The sequence below is a fragment of the Pan troglodytes genome, chromosome 18, assembly GCF_028858775.2.
Source record: "Pan troglodytes isolate AG18354 chromosome 18, NHGRI_mPanTro3-v2.0_pri, whole genome shotgun sequence".
In the NCBI taxonomy this organism is placed as follows: Eukaryota; Metazoa; Chordata; class Mammalia; order Primates; family Hominidae; genus Pan; species Pan troglodytes.
Window position 1 is genome coordinate 72,989,175 of NC_072416.2, and position 18,666 is coordinate 73,007,840.

Below are 18,666 nucleotides of genomic sequence, written 5' to 3' on the forward strand. Positions count from 1 at the left end.
ATACTTTTCTTTCAATACCTGCTGTGTCCTGTATTGAAGCAGCCCAGTTCCTCCAAAGTCAGGACTACATTGTAAAACTTTGCAAATGAAAATACTTCTTGGCCGGGTGCGGGGGATCATGCCTGTAATCCCAGCACTTTGGGAGGCCCAGGTGGGTGGATCACGAGGTCAGGAGCTTGAGACCAGCCTGGCCAACATGGTGAAACCCTGTCTCTACTAATAATAAAAAAATTAGCTGGGCGTGGTGGCACATGCCTGTAATCCCAGCTACTCAGGAGGCTGAGGTGGGAGAATCGCTTGAACCAAGGAGGTGGAGGTTGCAGTGACCTGAGATTGTTCCATTGCACTCCAGCCTGGGCGACAGAGTAAGACTCCGTCTCAAAAAAAAAGAAAAAAGAAAAAAAGAAAATACTTCTTTTACTGCTTTTGTCTGTGAGTCCATCTTTCACAATCCTGCCCTGCTTTATAAATCTTGTGACATTGGTTTTATTGGAATTAGGATACATTATTCATCCTTAACTATCATTAAGTCTTCCTGAGTTTATATTTCATTCTCTCTGACTGCACTACAGACATCTTGACCCACCAAACCACACTTTGTATTTCTTTGTACATCCCACAGAATCCAGCATGACACTTTATAATAGCAGATGTCAATAAGGGTTTAGCTGACTGATGGTTTGATACATCAGCTCTGTATCTCCATGATTCATGTGTTTTCCTGAAAACTAATTTTTAAAAGACAAATTGCTCCAGGCCATCATTAATCTTTTCCTGAGATACTTTCATACATTTAGATGCTCTGAAAAAATATGTTGCCCAAATAGCATTTTGTGCCTTTACATTTCTTCAAGTACGTATACCAACATAATCCCTATTAAAATAATCCTTGAAATTCACTACCTAAACCTACGTATTATTCTAGTTTGTTTCTTCAAATAGCAATTACCAGGTATGGTGTCTCACACCTGTAATCCCAGCACTCTGGGAGGCCGAGGCGGGCACATCGCTTGAGGCCAGTAGTTCGAGACCAGCCTGGCCAACATAGCGAAACCTCGTCTCTACTAAAAATACAAGTGGTATTTGTATTGTATTTTAGTATCGCTACTAAAAATTCCTATTAATTGTATTGTATTGTAGTATCTCTACTAAACATACAAGTGGCGTGGTGGCGGGCGCCTGTAGTCTCAGCCACTTGGGGAGGTTGAGGCGTGAGAATCACTTGAACTTGGGAGGCAGAGGTTGCAGTGAGCCGAGATCGCATGACTGCAGTCCAGCCTGGGCGACAGAGCAACACTGTCTCAAAAAAAAAAAAAAAAAAAAAAAAAAAAGAAAGAAAGAAAAGAAAAGAAAAAGAAGGGAAAAGAAACTATACCTACACAACTTAAAAGAGTCAAATCATTCTATGCATCTTATTACAAAACCCAGCATTCCCTGCCACTGCCCACCCCATCACTCCCTAGATGAAATCCTTTCCATTTATTTAACTGTTTCTTTCGTTTTTTTGTTTTTTGCTTTTTTTTTTTTTTTTTTTTTGAGACAGAGTCTCACTGTCGCCGAGGCTGGAGTGCAGTGGCACAATCTCGGCTCACTGCAACCTCCGCCTCCCGAGCTCAAGTGATCCTCCTGCCTCAGCCTCCCGAGTAGCTAGGACTACAAGCACGCGCCACCACGCCCGGCTAATTTTTGTATTTTTAGTAGAGATGGGGTTTCACCATGTCGGCCAGGATGGTCTCAATCTCCTGACCTCGTGATCCGTCCACCTCAGCCTCCCAAAGTGCTGGGATTACAGGTGTGAGTCACCGCACCGGGCCACACCCCTGTTTTTAATCTCACTGTCAAAGCCACGTCCAGAGGTCCCTGAGCCACGTGAGGGTTCTGCAGTGTTTTGTACTTCTGACAACAGTTCAGGGTTCAGCTTTATCAGGCCCTGCAAAATCAGCTGCCACTAAGCTATCCACTTCCCAGATTCCAAATGTTATTGCCAACATTACTTCTTGTACAATTAGGCTTTTCAGAAGAGCTCTGTACAGACATTTCGGTGAGGTCCTGGAGAAGAGGAAATCAGTGTATGTTTAGTCCACTACATTTGGCAGCCTTCCATTTCATTCTGTAAAACACCTCTCTCTGCTCAGTCTTGCTTTTCCTCAACACTCACTAGGGCCTCATTCTAACTCTCTCTGCGTTGCTCTTCCTCTACGACCCTAGCTCCAGGTGTTGGTTTCTCTCAAGGCCCAGCGCAGATGGCCTCTCCCTGCACTCTTCCTTCCCAGCCCCAGCTCCAGGGTCAACACACCCATTCCCACAGCTGGAATGCCATCCACATGCTGGGGATCCCCAAATTCCCAGTTCTAGCCCCAGTCTCTTCTCTGAGAGCCCAACTCACATCCAACCGCCTATGCAACTTCTCCAGTCCGATATCTCACACACATCACTGACTATCCCAACCTAAGCCCACAGTGTTCTTCCAGTCGTTTCCATCTGGGAAGCTGGTACTGCCAATGACCCAGTTGCTCATGCTGGAAATCTAGGAATCGTCCAAGTTTCATCTTTCTTCCTGATCCCACATCCAAGTTATAAACAAGTCACACTGAGTCTAGATCTAAAATATATTTTAACCCATCCATCATCTCTCTCCAACTCTAGCGATGCCACCCTCAGACCGGGCTGTCTGCCTCTGACCGCTACAACGTCTCTGAACGGGCTTCCTGCTTCTGATCTGCCCTCCTCCCATCCTTTCCTCATAGGAAGGCCACACCCTCTTAAAACACAACCCAAAGCACACTGCTTACTTCTTATGCCCTTGGAAGCTTACCACTGGACTTGGATACAATTGAAATTCTTTTTGTTTTTTGAGACAGAGTCTCGCTCTGTCACCCAGGCTGGAGTGCAGTGGCGTGATCTTGGCTCACTGCAACCTCTGCCTCCTGGGTTCAAGCGATTCTCCTGCCTCAGCCTCCTGAGTAGCTGGGATTATCGGTGTGCACCACCACACCTGGCTAATTTCGTATTTTTAGTAGAGACGGGGTTTCACCATGTTGGCCATGCTGGTCTCAAACCCCTGGCCTCAAGTGATCTGCCTGACTTGGCCTCCCAAAGTGCTGGGATTACAGGCGTAAGTCACCACGTCCGGCCAAATCCAAATTCTTTACCGCAACTTACAAGCCCCTGCCTGATATAACCCTAAGTTCTCTACACTCTAATTTGATATCACTCTTCTCCCCACTGTACTCCAGCCACACCCACCACCTTCCTTCGCTTGTTCACAACGACAGTCATTTCCCTGGGGCCTGTCCCTCAGTGTGGGATGCTCTTTTCACCACTCTGCACCGATGGCTCCATGGTTCCTTTAAACCTTCAGACCTCAGCTCCTTGGAGGCCTTCTCAACACACCTCAATTCCTCTAAGATTCTCCCTCTCTGTTCTCCCTGCCCCCACATCGTTTTTGTTTGCTTGCGAATATTTATCACAATTTGAAATTATTTAATTTTCCCCCCTACTCAGCTGTAAGCTCCATGGGGGGAAAGAATGTGTGGGCACTGTGCCTAAGAGGAGTTGGACACACAGTGGAATAAATGAAGAAATATCCATCCCTCTCATCCGTGCTGGAGTACTGTATATAAACTACTTCTGTTGCAATAGAAATTGCATCCTGGGCATGCGCCATGGCTCACACCTGTAATCCCAGCACTTTGGGAGGCCGAGGCAGGCAGATCACCTGAGGTCAGGAGTTCGAGACCAGCCTGGCCAACGTGGTAAAACCCCGTCTACTAAAAGTACAAAAATTAGCCAGGCATGGTGGCAGGTGCCTGTAGTCTCAGCTACTCGGGAGGCTTAGGGAGGAGAAGTTTGAACCCAGAAGGCAGAGGTTCAGTGAGCTGAGATCACGCCACTGCACTCCAGCCTGGGCAACAAGAGTGAGATTCCATCTCAAAAAGAAAAAAAAAAAAAAAAAAAATTTCATCCTGTTACGAAATGCAAGGGCTTTTCAGAAGCTTGGAATAGACTCAAAATGCCTCAGAAATTTCTGCTTAGGAATGAGAAGCTGAAACTTCATTCCAAGTCTGAGGCTGTGGACATATTAAATTACAGGATCTTTCAGACAGTGAAAGGAAGAGAGAGAAATTCATACTCACCGATCCCTTTGTGAGGGTCAGGAGGACAGGAGACAAACTTCAACACTTCAGCTCGCTTCTCTCTCAGACCCCAACGGTAGAGGATTTCCCCATAGCATTTCTTAAAGTCATCAAATTGCTGGGTATTGGCGGGGTCCAGGAGCCTGGATAAAGTTAAAAAGATTTCCTGTCAGTTCCTTTAAGAAAAAACAAGCTTCATCCTAAATGGCACTTAATATACCCTTCTTGAAGCAACAGTCCTGGCCAGGCACGGTGGCTCACACCTGTCACTCCCAGCACTTTGGGAGGCTGAGGCGGGTGGATCACTTGAGGTCAGGAGTTTGAGACCAGCCTGGCCAACATGGTGAAACCCTGTCTGTACTAAAAATACAAAAAATTAGCCAGTCATGGTGGCGTGTGCCTGTAATCCCAGCTACTCAGGAGGCTGAGGCAGGAGAATCACTTGAGCCTGGGAAGCAGAGGTTGCAGAGAGCCGAGATCCCGCCACTCCACTCCAACCTAGTGACCGGGTAAGATTCTGTGTCAAAAAAAAAAAAAAAAGCAAGAGTTGTGATTGTGGAGAAATTGGAGTCCTGCCTGGAGTCCTGGCATTGCAGCTCTCACCTGGGAGGGTGGTTACCTTTTATTTTTATCATGCTGGTCGCGTTCTCGCTCACGGGGATCACTGTAGGTCAGACTCCCAAAGCGGAGCTCTTCTGGTGAGGATTCTCCCCAAGGGGAGGACAAGTGCTCTGCCTCTCTTCCCGCTGAAGAAAATCAAATGGGAAGGGAAGATGGCAATCAGAGAAGGCATGGAAAATATCTGAAGAGTCTCATAAGACAGCATGTGGCCAATGGATTTCCCAGAAGAAAAGTTAAGAGAGGCTGAATATTCTGAGAAATATAACTAAACAGAACTCTTTCCTACCCTTGCCTTTTTGCGCAGGTATTTATTACTAAGAGAACTTGATCACTAAGTACACACACATGATGCTAACGCAAATGATGGGCTGGGTGTTGTGGCTCATGCCTGGAATCCCGGCACTTTTGGAGGCCCAGACAGGCAGATCACCTGAGGTCAGAGGTTTGAGACCAGCCTGACCAACATAGTGAAACTATGTCTTTACTTAAAAAAATACAAAAATTAGCTAGGCGTACTGGTGCGTGCCTGCAATCCCAGCTACTCAGGAGGCTGAGGCAGGAGAATCGCTCGAACCTGGGAGGCAGAGGGGGCAGTGAGCTGAGATCATGCCATTGCACTCCAGCCTGGCGACAGACCAAGAGTCCATCTCAAAAAACTAAAAAAAAATAAATAAATAAAGCAAATGATGGCACAGAGATACAGTAGAACATTACATAGTCATTATTTACGAGGACTTTTTGAACAATATTTGCTCATGATATAACGAAAAATAGAACACAAAGTCACCTATATCAAATGACCACACTCCTGCACACAAAGAATGGATGAAAATGTTCTAGAATGTTAATGGACGCTATTCCTAGGTGGGAGATCAATGATTACAATTTTCTTCTCTAATACTTTTTGCTTGCTTTTCTTCACTGGGCATGAGCTACTTTTGATATCAGGAAAATTAAGATCATTTTTAAAAACTTTTTTTTTTTTAAATCCAGGAAACACAAATACACCTTACTCAGCAAACAGCTTTATGATCAACTGGAGTCAGGCCCAGCTGTATTTGTCTACACTGAAAGCATTCATGGGAAGCGGTAGGTGGCAGATGAACATGGAAAGAGCATGTGAAGGAGAAAGGAAAAGGGTTAGGTTTTGGGGGTGAACAGTGGGAAGTCCCATTGTCAGTTTCTCAAGGTTAAGAGATGAAAAGCAACACCGCAAGGCACAAAGACCCCCAGAACGTGGCCTGTTCAACATGCAAAGTCAGGCCTCCAGCAAGAGTATCCCTATCACAGTAAATGTAAAGAGAAATAAGAAATAAGAAAAAATATGGAGACTAAGCATCAACTAAAGGTTACATATGCACAGCTCTGGGAGAACTAAAAATCCAGTGTGGGCTAAGTCATTTCCATACAAACCTATGTTCCAGCCACCAGTGTTGAGCCCTGGGTCTGACATACTGGAGCAGGAACCAGAAGAGGTAAAGCTAGGCTACAGATGGGAAGAGAAGAACCAACAGGACTAGCATGAGAATACCATTCCCCATGACAGTTCACATTAAGAAAACAGCAGGCCAAGCACGGTGGCTCATGCCTGTAATCCTAGCACTTTGGGAGGCCAAGGAAGGTGGAACACCTGAGGTCAGGGGTTCGAGACCAGCCTGGCCAACATGGTGAAACCTCATCTCTACTAAAAACACAAAAATATACCAAGAGTGGTGGTGCATGCCTGTAATCCCAGCTATTCAGGAGGCTGAGGCACGAGAATTGCTTGAACCCAGGAGGCGGAGGTTGCAGTGAGCTGAGATCATGCCACTGCACTCCAGCCTGGGCAACAAAGTAAAACTCCGTCTCAAAAAAAAAAAAAAAAAAAAAAATCAGACAAAACCAGGAAAGGACAAACTTACATATCGACTATGGGACACCACAAGATTAGAAGAACGGTTGGGAAAAGGCCCAAAGGGGTTTGGTAGCCCCTGAGGCCGAGACTGGGCTTCAAACACGCTACAGAGCATCGCCAGTGTCTGAACATCCCGGAGCCGGCAATAGTGAGCCAACCTGAGGAAAAGATGAGAGGAAAGAAAACAAGTCAGGAGGAGGGATTGAGGAGGAAAGCGGTCACAGTCATGGTGTGTTACTGCCACAGGGGTGGGAAGGGAGGAGTCTTGATTCTGCCTCAAAAACCCATCAGGAAATGGGGCTTTCTACAGATCCAGCGGTTTGACCTACTTTGAGTTTGCCTAAACTTCTTTTGGAATATAAGGCATCGACGTACTACAAATGATCTAGAGAATGCATCTCAAAGCCTCTGGCTAACTTTCAGGCATGGGCTTAAACATGAATGTGGCTTCTCCAAGAACTAAGTGGACTAACCTGACATCTGAGCGAGCCAATACATGCTCTGTCTTCCCAGCTCCAAGGAAGAATCACACTGCTTTTGGGGGATTCCCACACATGTCATTTATATAACCTAAAGCTACATGAAGGAGCTCAGAGGACACTGGACCGCCACAGCATGCTAGCAGGCAATCAACTCTGGAGGTGCAGTTATGAAGATGAGCTATTAGGTAAGAACAACAAGGAGTGTTTCTGTCCTTTAGGTACTCATATCCCCTTTGTCCTTTCAGGAAGATTATGCTAGAATATGAGTAAGGAATCAGAGGGGCTTTGCCTTTAAGAATGAATAATATTAATGTCTTCCTATCACTCAGTGTCTAATATTTGTGTTTTCACACTCACTATCTTATTTGAGTCTTACACGAAATAAGTAGAGTAAACCTTATCATCCCTGTGTTAGTGACAAGGAAACGGAAGCATGAACACGTGTCCCAGGGGTGGCCTTAATGCATAAATTAAGCAAACCTCAACTTGAAGTCAGGAGCGTTTCTCTCCCCAGGCCCTGGGCCTCCAAGTTATGGAGATTCCAGCGGTTTTACTTGGTGTTAAATTATTGTGTATAGTATAGCCCAGTTTTCCATATGTCAGTGCAATAAACTGAACGCAAAGGCAATGTTTTCTCGAATTGCCTAACAGGGTGAAAGCGTCGTGGTCTTTGGCAAACATGAACACCAACATGCAGTTCTCTAATCCATTCTCAAGGGTGAGACCCTAGAGCTTTCAAGAAGAAACTTACCATCTCATGAGCTCAAACTCCTGTATTCAGACTGATGTGATTTATGGACTAAAGCATGAATCTCTAAAGGATACATGAGTCTCAGGGGTCTCAAATCCTTGTTATAAATGACAAGTATTGTATAGTTCTGTCTGCTCTAAGAAGTTTGTTCTGCACAGAAATTATTTCAGCACTGAAAGGAAAGATCCTACTCCTTCCTTTCATTCCTCGGGCCTCTGCACCTTTCTCTTAGGTGGTGACATTTCAAGTGTTTACAGACCAAAAACGGACATCACTCATTTTTCTCATTTTTAGCTCTCAAAACCTACAGGGACTCCAGCAGCTGCCGCCCAAATGGATGTCGAGCCCAGGGTGTTTCCAAATCTGGGTCAGATTTCGGACCAAGGCAAAGATCTGTAGCTACCGTAGCCAGCGACCAAACCTGGACAGATCAAAGAGAAATACAAACTCAAACCGGCAAGGACAAGAACCGAAACCATGAAGCAATCCCACCTGTCTTCCATATAAAACCTGATGCCTTGCTACATTGGGGGCAGCAAAAGCTGGATCCTTATTGAAATGCATAAGTTTAGGCCCCACTTAGACCTACTGAATCAGTGTTTACATTTTAACCAACTCTTTAGGGGAGTTATGTGCACTCTAAAGTTTGAGAAACACTAGGCTTAAAAATTTTTCATTAAGCAAACTTCAGAGAAATGACACAGTGTAATAATTTCAGTGGGTCATCTACTTAACCACTAACTCATATGACTTTTTATTTTATTTTACTCTTTTGAGACAGAGTCTCGCTCTGTCGCCCAGGCTGGAGTGCCGTGGCACAATCACGGCTCACTGCCACCTCTGCCTCCTGGGTTCAAGCCATCCTCCTGCCTCAGCCGCCCGAGTATCTAGGATCACAGGCATGTGCCACCACACCTGGCTAATTTTTGTATTTTCAGTAGAGACGGGGTTTTGCCATGTTGGCCAGGCTGGTCTGGAACTCCTGGACTCAAGTGATCCACCTGCCTCAGCCCCAAAAAGTGCTGGGATTACAGGTGTGAGCCACTGCGCCCGGCCTCACATGACTTTTTAAAATGCTGTTTCATCAGTAAGTTGGGTTGGCAGAGAGGAAAAAAAGGCAGTCTATAACACATTTAAGATCTGTCCCTCTTTACCTAAATAATGAAAGACTTTGTTGCCTTCATTATAAAAGTTTCAGTATCCTCTCTGAAGCTAAAAAGTAACAATAATAACAATAGGCCAAGACAAAATGGATTTGGCTTTCTTTTTGTTGACACCACATCTGAGGAATACCTCCCCGACTTGAAATCCCATGGGGCCTGGAGCTATTGAGCAGAAACCAATAGCCTCTAAGTGTCTATTAAGTCCAAGGCACAGGCTAAACCCATCATGTCATAAGCAAAGTTCCCACCCCCTCAATACCTTTAAAAATCAAATACGGCGGGCCCTGTGGCTCACGCCTGTAATCTCAGCACTTTGGGAGGCTGAGGTGGGCGAATCACCAGGTCAGGAGTTCGAGACCAGCCTGGCCAATATGGTGAAACCCTGTCTCTACTAAAAATACAAAAATTAGCTGGGCGTGGTGGCACACGCCTGTAGTCCCAGCTACTTGGGAGGCTGAGGCAGAAGAATCTCTTGAACCTGGGAGGCTGAGGTTGCAGTGAGCCGAGATCACGCCCTGCACTCCAGCCTGGGCGACAGAGCGAGACTCTGTCTCAAAAAAAAAAAAAAAAATCAAATACTATTTTCTGGAAAACCTTTCTCAGTAGCAGCACATCATTGTATGCCCATTAACTTGAAAACATTATACTAGACTCTGAGATGCTCAAAAGAAAGAAGATATGGACTTTGAATCAAGGAGTTTACAATCTAAGGAGAAAGAATAAGCCAACAAAGATACTGAGAAACAGGTCGAGAAGCATTAGGCATGCAAAAACAATGAAATCGTGTGGCACCAACATACTTGAAAAATATACAGAAGGTATTGTCGAAAAGGAGAAACTTGAAGTTCACATTCATCTCTATAATCAATAACCTAGTGAACCAGCACTAGAGGAAGTTAATGACTTTCTGGGATGAGATAAGATGTTTACTACCCTGGCTGACAATTTAGCCATGTTATCTCCTCACTGATAATACACATTTCCTGAATGCCTTCAACAGAAATAGTGACTCTTGCATTTACTTCTGCAACTCTTTGCAAAACAGTAAACATATCTTCAACATGAGCATAAAGAGCAAAAAGACTGGGTGTGGTGCCTCACGCCTGTAATCCCAACACTTTGGGAGGCCAAGGCAGAAGGATCACTTGAGGCCAGGAGTTCAAGACTAGCCTGGCCAACATGGTGAAACCCCATCTCTACTAAAAAGTACAAAAATTAGCCGGTCTTGGTAGCATGCATCTATAATCCCAGCTACTCGGGAGGCTGAGGCAGGAGAATCGCTTGAACCCGGGAGGCGGAGGTTGCAGTGAGCTGAGATCGTGCCACTGCACTCTAGCCTGGGCGACAGAGTGAAACTCCGTCAAAAAAAACAAAAACAAAAACAAACCACTGAATGGTGTATTTTAAATGGGCAAATTGCATGGTAGATGGGCTATATCTCAGTTAAGCCGTTTAAAAAAATACAGAGATAGTTTGTTATAATACACTGATATGTTGCTGCAAAGATCAAGAAAATTTAAATATTTGTCAGGTTAAATCATATTTTAAAACTGAACATCTCTATCTAAAGGAGCACTTTGGTAAATATTTCATAAAATGAAGCATTTTAGAAAGAAGGTACAAATGACAAAGAAATAGACACCCAAGTTTAGCTACACAGCAATCACTGATACTGGAACAGAAAAGAGATGTATAATAAAAAAAATTCATCGATGCTTTAGGACCTTCCCAACTAAGCACCAGGAAGAAAAAATTTCCAGCATTTGGAAAGCCACTCTAACCCTACAGACTGGCAAAGAAAATGGAAAATGAATTCCAAATTAAGACACACACTTTGAAAATGTCATTAAATGCCAATGACAAAGTAAAAACAATTTGCTCCTGAAGAAAAATCCAAATCTCCACCAAAAGGGATGGGCAATACCTGGACGAGATCCTTTCTTCCAACGAGCAAGGCAGAGGCGGCATTCTTCTGACATGTTTCCTGAATATCATTCACATTCAATCTGAAATTTTTTTAAAAGAATTAAACATTTCTTTCTAGTGTAACTTCCCAAATCAATGACTCCCAGTTTAACAAACAGATGAGAACCTGACTCTTTGGTTGTCACTCAAAATGTTTTATTCCGTGTTGGCCTTGGGCCCCCTTTCTATCTGACTCAGAGGAAAAGCTTAACTAGAGCTGAAGCTAATACATCTGTGGGTTCCAGCCTGGGGAACTTGAAATTGCACACCTCTTTAAAGTCAGGAGGGGAGGCCATACTCAAATACCAATTTACCAACCAGCTTTTCTATGGAGTTCCCAAGCCTTGAGGGTTGAATAAAAATGAATTGAAATACATGTGACACTGACTATGGTTCCTAACAGAAAGAGTAGTGTGCTGTGTGTAGACTACAAAGGAAACACTTTCTGTTATGAGTTCGAGTTTAGGAAGAGGCAGGGGAACTACAGGTGGCCTCTGCATGCCAATTACTCACCTCTCACTTCCGTCCAAACAAAAGTAGCCCTGCTTTGTATAACAGCTCTTCTGCTTTGTAAAGTAGCATGCCTTGTACAATACTCCACCCCCTTTGAATGTGGGTGACACCAGTGAATATTGATGGGATATCACTTCTGTGATTATGTTATTAAGCAATTGACTTTGAAGTCACCTACAGAGAGACTATGCTGGGTGGGGCTGACCTCATCAGGTGAGGCCTTAGAGGGAAGGTAAAGCATGTGTGAGCCATTCCTGCTGGCCTCAAGACGAAATTTACAGATGAGTTCTACAGCTGCAAGGGTCTGAATTCTGCTGACAACCTGAACAAGCTTGGAAGAGGAGCTTTGCATCGGATGAGACCACTGCCTGGCCAACACCATTTCAGCCTGCTGAGACCCTAAGCAAGGACACAGAAAAGCTGTGTCCAGACTCGCGACCCACAAAAACTGGAAGATAAGAAATGAATGTTGTTGGAAGCTGCTAAGTTTGTGGGAATTTGTCCACAGCAACAGAAAGCTAATACATTGGGCTTCTCCTAAAACTGCTTTTAAAGAAAGGACTCCCACACTCAAAAAAAAAAGTTTTGCTAATCCTGGCTAAATGACGAGTGCAGCAGACTTGAAATTTTGTACTTACATGTACAGCTCTCCCAGCGATTTGTGAACAGGCAGGAGGCAAGCAATATCCTGGATGATGACTTTCCCAGCAGCCTTGATCTGTCGATTGCCAGAGTCTGATCCCTCACGCTTACTTTTCCATCGTCTTGATTTCTAGGGGTAGATGACAGGATGTAACTAATGGGGACTTTGACAAGTGGAAACCAACAATTGCAGAGCTCATCATATTGGGGTCATTGGTAATTTGCACTTTTTAAAAATTACATCATGCCCACAATTATGGGAATCAGCATCTGTAGGAAATAAAAGGATGAGCTCTTGATCCAAAAATCCTAACAGGAAAATAAGCACCTACTGCCAGGCTAGATACATTCTGCAGGTGCTCAAAAACACATATCAGGAAGCCAGGATTAATACATTAATTAATGAATTTGAAAACAGCAAGTAAATAAGTTAGTAAAGGCCACAAAAATGTGGGAGAACAATTTTTAGATTGAATTCAGTCCTAGGTTCAAAATTCCTGCCTGAAACTCATCAAAATTTTTTTCCTTAGGCAGTTTGAACAGGGTTTGTTGAAAATTTATTGCAGACATAGCAGTGTGGGCTCTGCAAACCTTAATCTATATGGTAGGAAAACAGAGAAACTTTGCAGCTTGAGGAGAATTACCCCGTTTTTCTGGCAGACTTGAATTATTTCTAAAAGTGATCGTTCTCAATGTCAAAAATACCTGATTCGAGGGGCTTGGGTAGTAGACATGGAAGATTGTGGGCAAGTATTCCATTTCCCCACGCTTACCTATGGGTGGCTACATGTGTGAGGAGCCTGTATGTGTGAATTGAGAGATGTCCTGAAAAACTTGAATTATCAGAGCACAGCCCCATCTGGAATCTTTAAAATGACAAACCAAGGAGCAGGATTCCATTTTATTGCAGGAAGTTAAAAAGGGGGTCACCAAAGTGATTCAACTAAGGAAGGAGTGACATATTTATTAACAAAAAAAGGCAAAAGGAGCTAGTAAAAAGGCCTCCAATTTGGAATCAGAAAACCCAGATTTCCAGGTCTTACTACTACATGTACTGGCTCAGCAGGACCCTCGGCAAGTTTTTATTTGTTATGAATTTACTCTAAGGCATGTGACTTTGTTGGCTCACTGACAACTTATGGCCAATCATGACCTCTGTTGTTCCAATCTCACAAGATTAATGAGAGTACAATGAAGAGGTAGGGGTGCAAATTAAATGGAAAAGTGTACTCTAGAAACATGTAATTATTATGAATGTATATAAACTCTCAGGAATTTAAATTGGATCATTATTTAGATTACTCACAAATAAATTCATTTTCTGTAAGTGATTTTTATACAATCATTCTTCCATAAAGGGTTTCTGACCACTGATATCCCATTTAATACCTAAAGTTGTCCAATGCATGTAACTTCCTATAGGGTTATCATGTGTCTTGGAACCTACTAAATTCAGGACATGTGGAGTTAGTTCAGGGCAGGTAAATGAAGAAGTTTAGCTGAAGTATCTGTGAACTGTTTATCATCATTTGTAAATGCATGTTACACTATCAATTTGGAACTTTAACCCGTTTGATCTTTTTATTTTTTTTTCTTTTGAGACAGAGTCTCGCTCTGTTGCTGAGGCTGGAGTGCAGTGGTGTGATCTTGGCTCACTGAAATCTCCACCTCCGGGGTTCAGGTGATTCTCCTGCCTCAGCCTCCCGAGTAGCTGGGATTACAGGCATGCACCATCATGCTCAGCTAATTTTTGTATTTTTAGTAGAGACAGGGTTTCACCATATTGGCCAGGCTGGTCTTGAACTCCTGACCTCAAGTGATTCACCCACCTTGGCCTCCCAAAATGCTAAGATTACAGGCGTGAGCCACCACGCCCGGCCCCATTTGATCTTAAGAAGCAGTTCAGTGATTATTTACCATTTATCCATACCCAAGTCATTATTCTGCAATACAAGGGGAAGCTTTATCAATTATTATGGGGTAGCCCTTCCATTCCTACTTGCCCTGGTTTTCTAAAAAATTATGTGCATACACACAAAAGTGCTATCCTTTTAGACACAATCATCCTGACATGGGTGTAAGTAAGGGGAGGATACGTTAAAGAGCAAATAACCTGTCAGAATGGGCTGGAGCCAGGCAGTGTTACTGACCTAAGACAGACGTAGTCACATGTGCACTAAATACTATGGCAGGGCCTGTTTTAGGGAGGGTCATTTAGCCTATGTCTACCCTGCAGTGACAGTGAACAGCACAAGGGGCTTAACGAGAACAGGGAAATTACAAGGTACACAAGCTCATTCACTGTGATTTTCATTCAGGTTTCCAGGACTTTAAAAAGCCCAGGAAACAACACACCCACAGGCCCCACATAATTGGTCATCTCAAGTGAGACTCAGGGCACTGGATTAAAAAAAAATAAAATCTATGCCAGAAAGATTCCACCTAGAATGGAATATGATCCATCTAATTTGGTCTTCTGGATAGGGTGGAAGGCTTCTAAAACACCGATCCAGGCAGTCACTCTGGTTCTTTATTCCAAAAAGAGAATGAGAAGCACTTAAACAACTGAGCAATTCACTATCGTTCAGTTTAACTACACAGCTGAATTGAAGGCCTCAATGAAGGATGAGGTCTACCAGCTTACAGAACACACTGAAAATAACCATGGGCCGAGTGCAGTGGCTCACACCTGTAATCCCACTCTTTGGGAGGCCAAGGCAGGCAGACCACTTGAGGCCAGGAGTTCGAGACCAGCCCAGCCCTGGCCCACATGGTGAAACCCTATCTATACAAAATATACAAAAATTAGCAGGGCATGCTGGCGTGGACCTGTGGTCCCAGCTATTCGGGAGGCTGAGGCAGGAGAATTGCTTGAACCCGGGAGGCAGAAGTTGCAGTGAGCTGAGATCGCGCCCCTGCACTCCAGCCTGGGCGACAGAGCAAGACCCTGCCTAAAAAAAAAAAAAAAAAAAAAAAATTCACAATTTCCTGACCTTTAAAACAAACCTAATAAAAGCATATTATTAATTAAGATTCATATGCCCAAAGCAGTTCATTTGCAAAACAGACTAGCCCATTTGAAATTGACAAATGACACAAGTCCAAGTATACAAATGTTTGAGGACTTACAGTATCAGCTCCTGCTCCTGGATTGCTCATTCTGTGCTAGTATAAGCCTCACTTATGACAGCTCTGTGACGAGGGATACTACTTCCACTTTACAGATGAGGACATGAGGCTTACTCTAGGTCACAGCCATCAGTGCTGAGATTTGAACACAGGCCTGTCAGGCTGCTAAGCTCATTCTTGTTAACTTGATTTTCAGTATATAATTTTATATTAAAAACTAATAAATAAATTCTAAGCTCCCTGTTAATATGGAAATTGCTTGGTCCATTTTTTAATGGATCCATTTCTGCATGAAGGAGATTGGCACTGGATTCCAGCGATGCCTGTCCAGCTCCACCCTTCTACGATGACTCACTTCTTTAGTCACTTTCTGTCAGCATCGTGACTCTGTTCTGCTCAGCCCAAGTGTCTACTGAAGATCTGCAGTTCCTGCAGCTACATGGCTTCACAGCGGGGCAGGCCAGATTCAGACCAAGATGCTGCATTTCAGGCCGGGCACCTCACAGTGTTTAGGCTTTGGGGTTTGTTAGGATTAGGCACATTCAGACAGAAGAAAACTAAGAGTCTAAAGAGATGTCTTAGGGACTCTTCCCCCATTTGCAGCTTTGGGTTACAAAGATCAGTAGAAACAAACCTACGTGACCCATCCATACTTGATGCAAATATAGACAGTGGTCTTTGCAACTTTTTGCAATGATTCTTCAATGAATTATGAAAATCACAGTCTGTATTTCCTGGGACTTCTTGAGACACCAGGCTTCTAGGTACTTCTGTTTGATCCGTATTGGATGGATAAGAGGTGCTTTATGAAACCTCACTCAGCTGCCTTTAAGCCTGCCATAAAGGAGGTTCCCCAACAAAGGATCACCCTAATTAGAGTTGCTACCGGAACCAAACTGTAAAAGCAATTACGGGACAGTGCTGTAAATTTTTTTAATCCAGCAAGAAATAACTGCAAAACATTGTCAAAAATCTTTAAGGGGCTGCAAAATACTGTCACTGTCGGTTTTTTATAATGTGTTGGTTAGTGGTTTTTAAACATAAATATCTCCCCTTCAGGCTTCAGGGGTCACTTGGTAATCCTGCCTACTGGCCAATTACTCTAGGGATTCTAATTTAACGAGGCTGTCTAGCTGGAGAGGTGAAATCTCAAATCAGATCAGATACTAGTTGGGGTCTTAGGCCCTTGCTGCTAGCTAATGAGTAGATGGACATCTTTTCAGGGTATTTTCCCCAGTGCTCTGGCAATAAGAACCACTCATGTTCCATCCACATCTCTCCTAAGAAATTTTCCCCTTAATATCTTGCTGGCAATGTTTGGAGTCTCTCTGGTCTCTGCAACTGCCAGGTAATAACATACGGATTTCTTTTATGATCCTCTGGTTCCAGAGCATACTGACACATGAGGCTAAGGTGTGGTTAATCTTTCTGCACTGGGGAAGGGCGCCATGGTCTAAAAGCCCCTGAACCTCCTGCATTGCTCCAGTCCCACTCTGACGGGCTTAAATATGGATACCTCTCTATGCAGTAAAGTTAGTACCTCTGGGAGGAAAAGGATTTGATCCTTTCAATGCTCCATCAATAGAAAATGTCCTGTCCCCACAGATTTCATGAGAAGAAATTGAGGGAAAAGAGACAAAGCAAGACAGACAAATTATTACATGATGAGCACCAGGCTGCCCCTCTGAACAAACCAAGAAGGTGTTCATGGAGTTAAGGCAAAGAGGACAAGGAAGAACGGAGTGGGGGGGGGGGTTGGGGGGCAGGAGGGAGGCATTGGTGCAAATAGCACTGAATGACAACCAATAGCCAGCTTGCGACTGTACCACCAGTGTTACTGCTACGATCAGAGGCAACATTGATGCCACTAAATGGGTTGAATGTAAAAACAGCCCAAGAATAAGCCACCAACTGCTTCGCAGAAACCCCATTAGCAATGCATAATCCGCAGAGCGGGCAGGGAGTCTAAATGAGTCTCTATTTAAATAGCAGTGGGAGCAGGGACTTTTGGACAATCAGTGGAAATTCAGCAGTCGGGTTGGCTGGGACAGGCTTTTGGAAGGTGGCCCCGTTGGTGGCTCCACCTACAAGTTGTTGGCAGCAGTGGTACTTGCTAATCGGGGCTTCTGATTCCAACTGGTTTTCTACGACAAGGCTATAGGATGATTCCCCTGAATATTCTTTATACCAAATGAAATTTATACAAAGCCTCACGGCTGCCTTGCACAGCGTGAGGTCACCTTGGCACTACTGAAACATGAAGGGATGGGAGAGGAAGACAGAAGAGGTGAAATGGCCAATAGGAGTAAGAAAGAAAGAAAAGGAAGAGAGGATGTCCACAGCGGAGGTTTTACTGTCTACACAAAATATTGATGGTAAGGAAAAAAATTTGTTTCAGAAACTTCCCAAAGGATAAAAGCTAGCTTCCGTGTTATGCCAATGAAGCAGGTGGGCACCTCCCTCTGTGAACTAGACCAGGACTGTAAAAGCAGAGACAAAATAGTGGAAGCCTCTTATATCTTCCTCTGCTCCCCCCATGCCAAAGGTAGGCTTTTGAAAGCTCCAAAAAATTACACAAATGCTCCAAGTGAAATTGGGTGAGCTAACGGCTTACAATCAGGGTTCTTTCCAAGAAACCCAGTATTAAGTTTCCTCTGCCAAAAGAGTCCATTCAGGATCCCTGACAATATTAGCCATTTGAAACTCTGTGATTGGACAAGGAGGCAGCCCTTGGTGCCTGAACTCCCCCAAGCAAAAAATTGACTGTTGCTGGTCCTGAAAACAGCTCGCCTGTCATTTCAGGTTCCTCAAAGCCAGGCAGGTGGCATTTTATTCTTGGGCCTCGGGTAGAGACAGGATTAGTTAAGGAGAGCATTTGCACAGCGCACAGTACCGGGAAGTCGTTAATTGCTTGTATGGACCAACGCCGCCGGGCAGAGCGAGGAGACATCTGTGCATGAAAACGTTACACCCAGGAGGAGGGAAGAAAAACACCAAGAAAATTAAAAGGGAAAAATATAGAATAAAATGAAAGCTTCCCACACATCCGATGGATTCAAATGTACCATAATACACTGTACAGTTGGGATTGGAACGACTAAAAAATCTGAACCTAAGCACAGCGGAATTCGGCTTCCCTCACCTCCCTCCCACCCCATCACACTCCAAACACAGCTTCAATTTCATTGTTCTTTTAGTCACATTTCAAGGTATATGGAGGCTGACATCAACACAGTTCTGACAAAGGAACTACAAATAGGTTTGAGGAACACTAACACACACTGAGATCATTGTGCAAGTGGAGAAATAGGCAGAAGCCTGTTTTCCCCTGTAGTAGGTAACAAGGAGAACATATATTGAGAGCACATAC

At 44.0% G+C, this 18,666-nt stretch overlaps 1 protein-coding gene across 8 annotated transcripts in view; it reads right to left on the minus strand.

Annotated features, from left to right (window-relative positions):
• Nucleotides 1–18,666, minus strand: part of WDR59 (WD repeat domain 59) — a 112,253-nt gene that overhangs the window by 7,919 nt on the left and 85,668 nt on the right. For 5 of the 8 annotated variants that reach the window (XM_054668462.2, XM_016930173.3, XM_063797434.1 and 2 more), the window contains 8 exons: nucleotides 18,190–18,246; nucleotides 12,164–12,297; nucleotides 10,972–11,053; nucleotides 8,193–8,305; nucleotides 6,659–6,809; nucleotides 6,171–6,243; nucleotides 4,756–4,882; nucleotides 4,137–4,279 (listed from right to left, as the gene is read on the minus strand). In XM_054668462.2, coding sequence (XP_054524437.1) covers nucleotides 4,137–4,279; nucleotides 4,756–4,882; nucleotides 6,171–6,243; nucleotides 6,659–6,809; nucleotides 8,193–8,305; nucleotides 10,972–11,053; nucleotides 12,164–12,297; nucleotides 18,190–18,246 — 880 coding nt within the window. Of the gene's footprint in view, nucleotides 1–4,136; nucleotides 4,654–4,755; nucleotides 4,883–6,170; nucleotides 6,244–6,658; nucleotides 6,810–8,192; nucleotides 8,306–10,971; nucleotides 11,054–12,163; nucleotides 12,298–18,189; nucleotides 18,247–18,666 lie in introns of all 8 variants that reach the window. The other 3 variants (XR_010152455.1, XR_010152456.1, XM_016930174.3) reach the window with 3 other exon arrangements.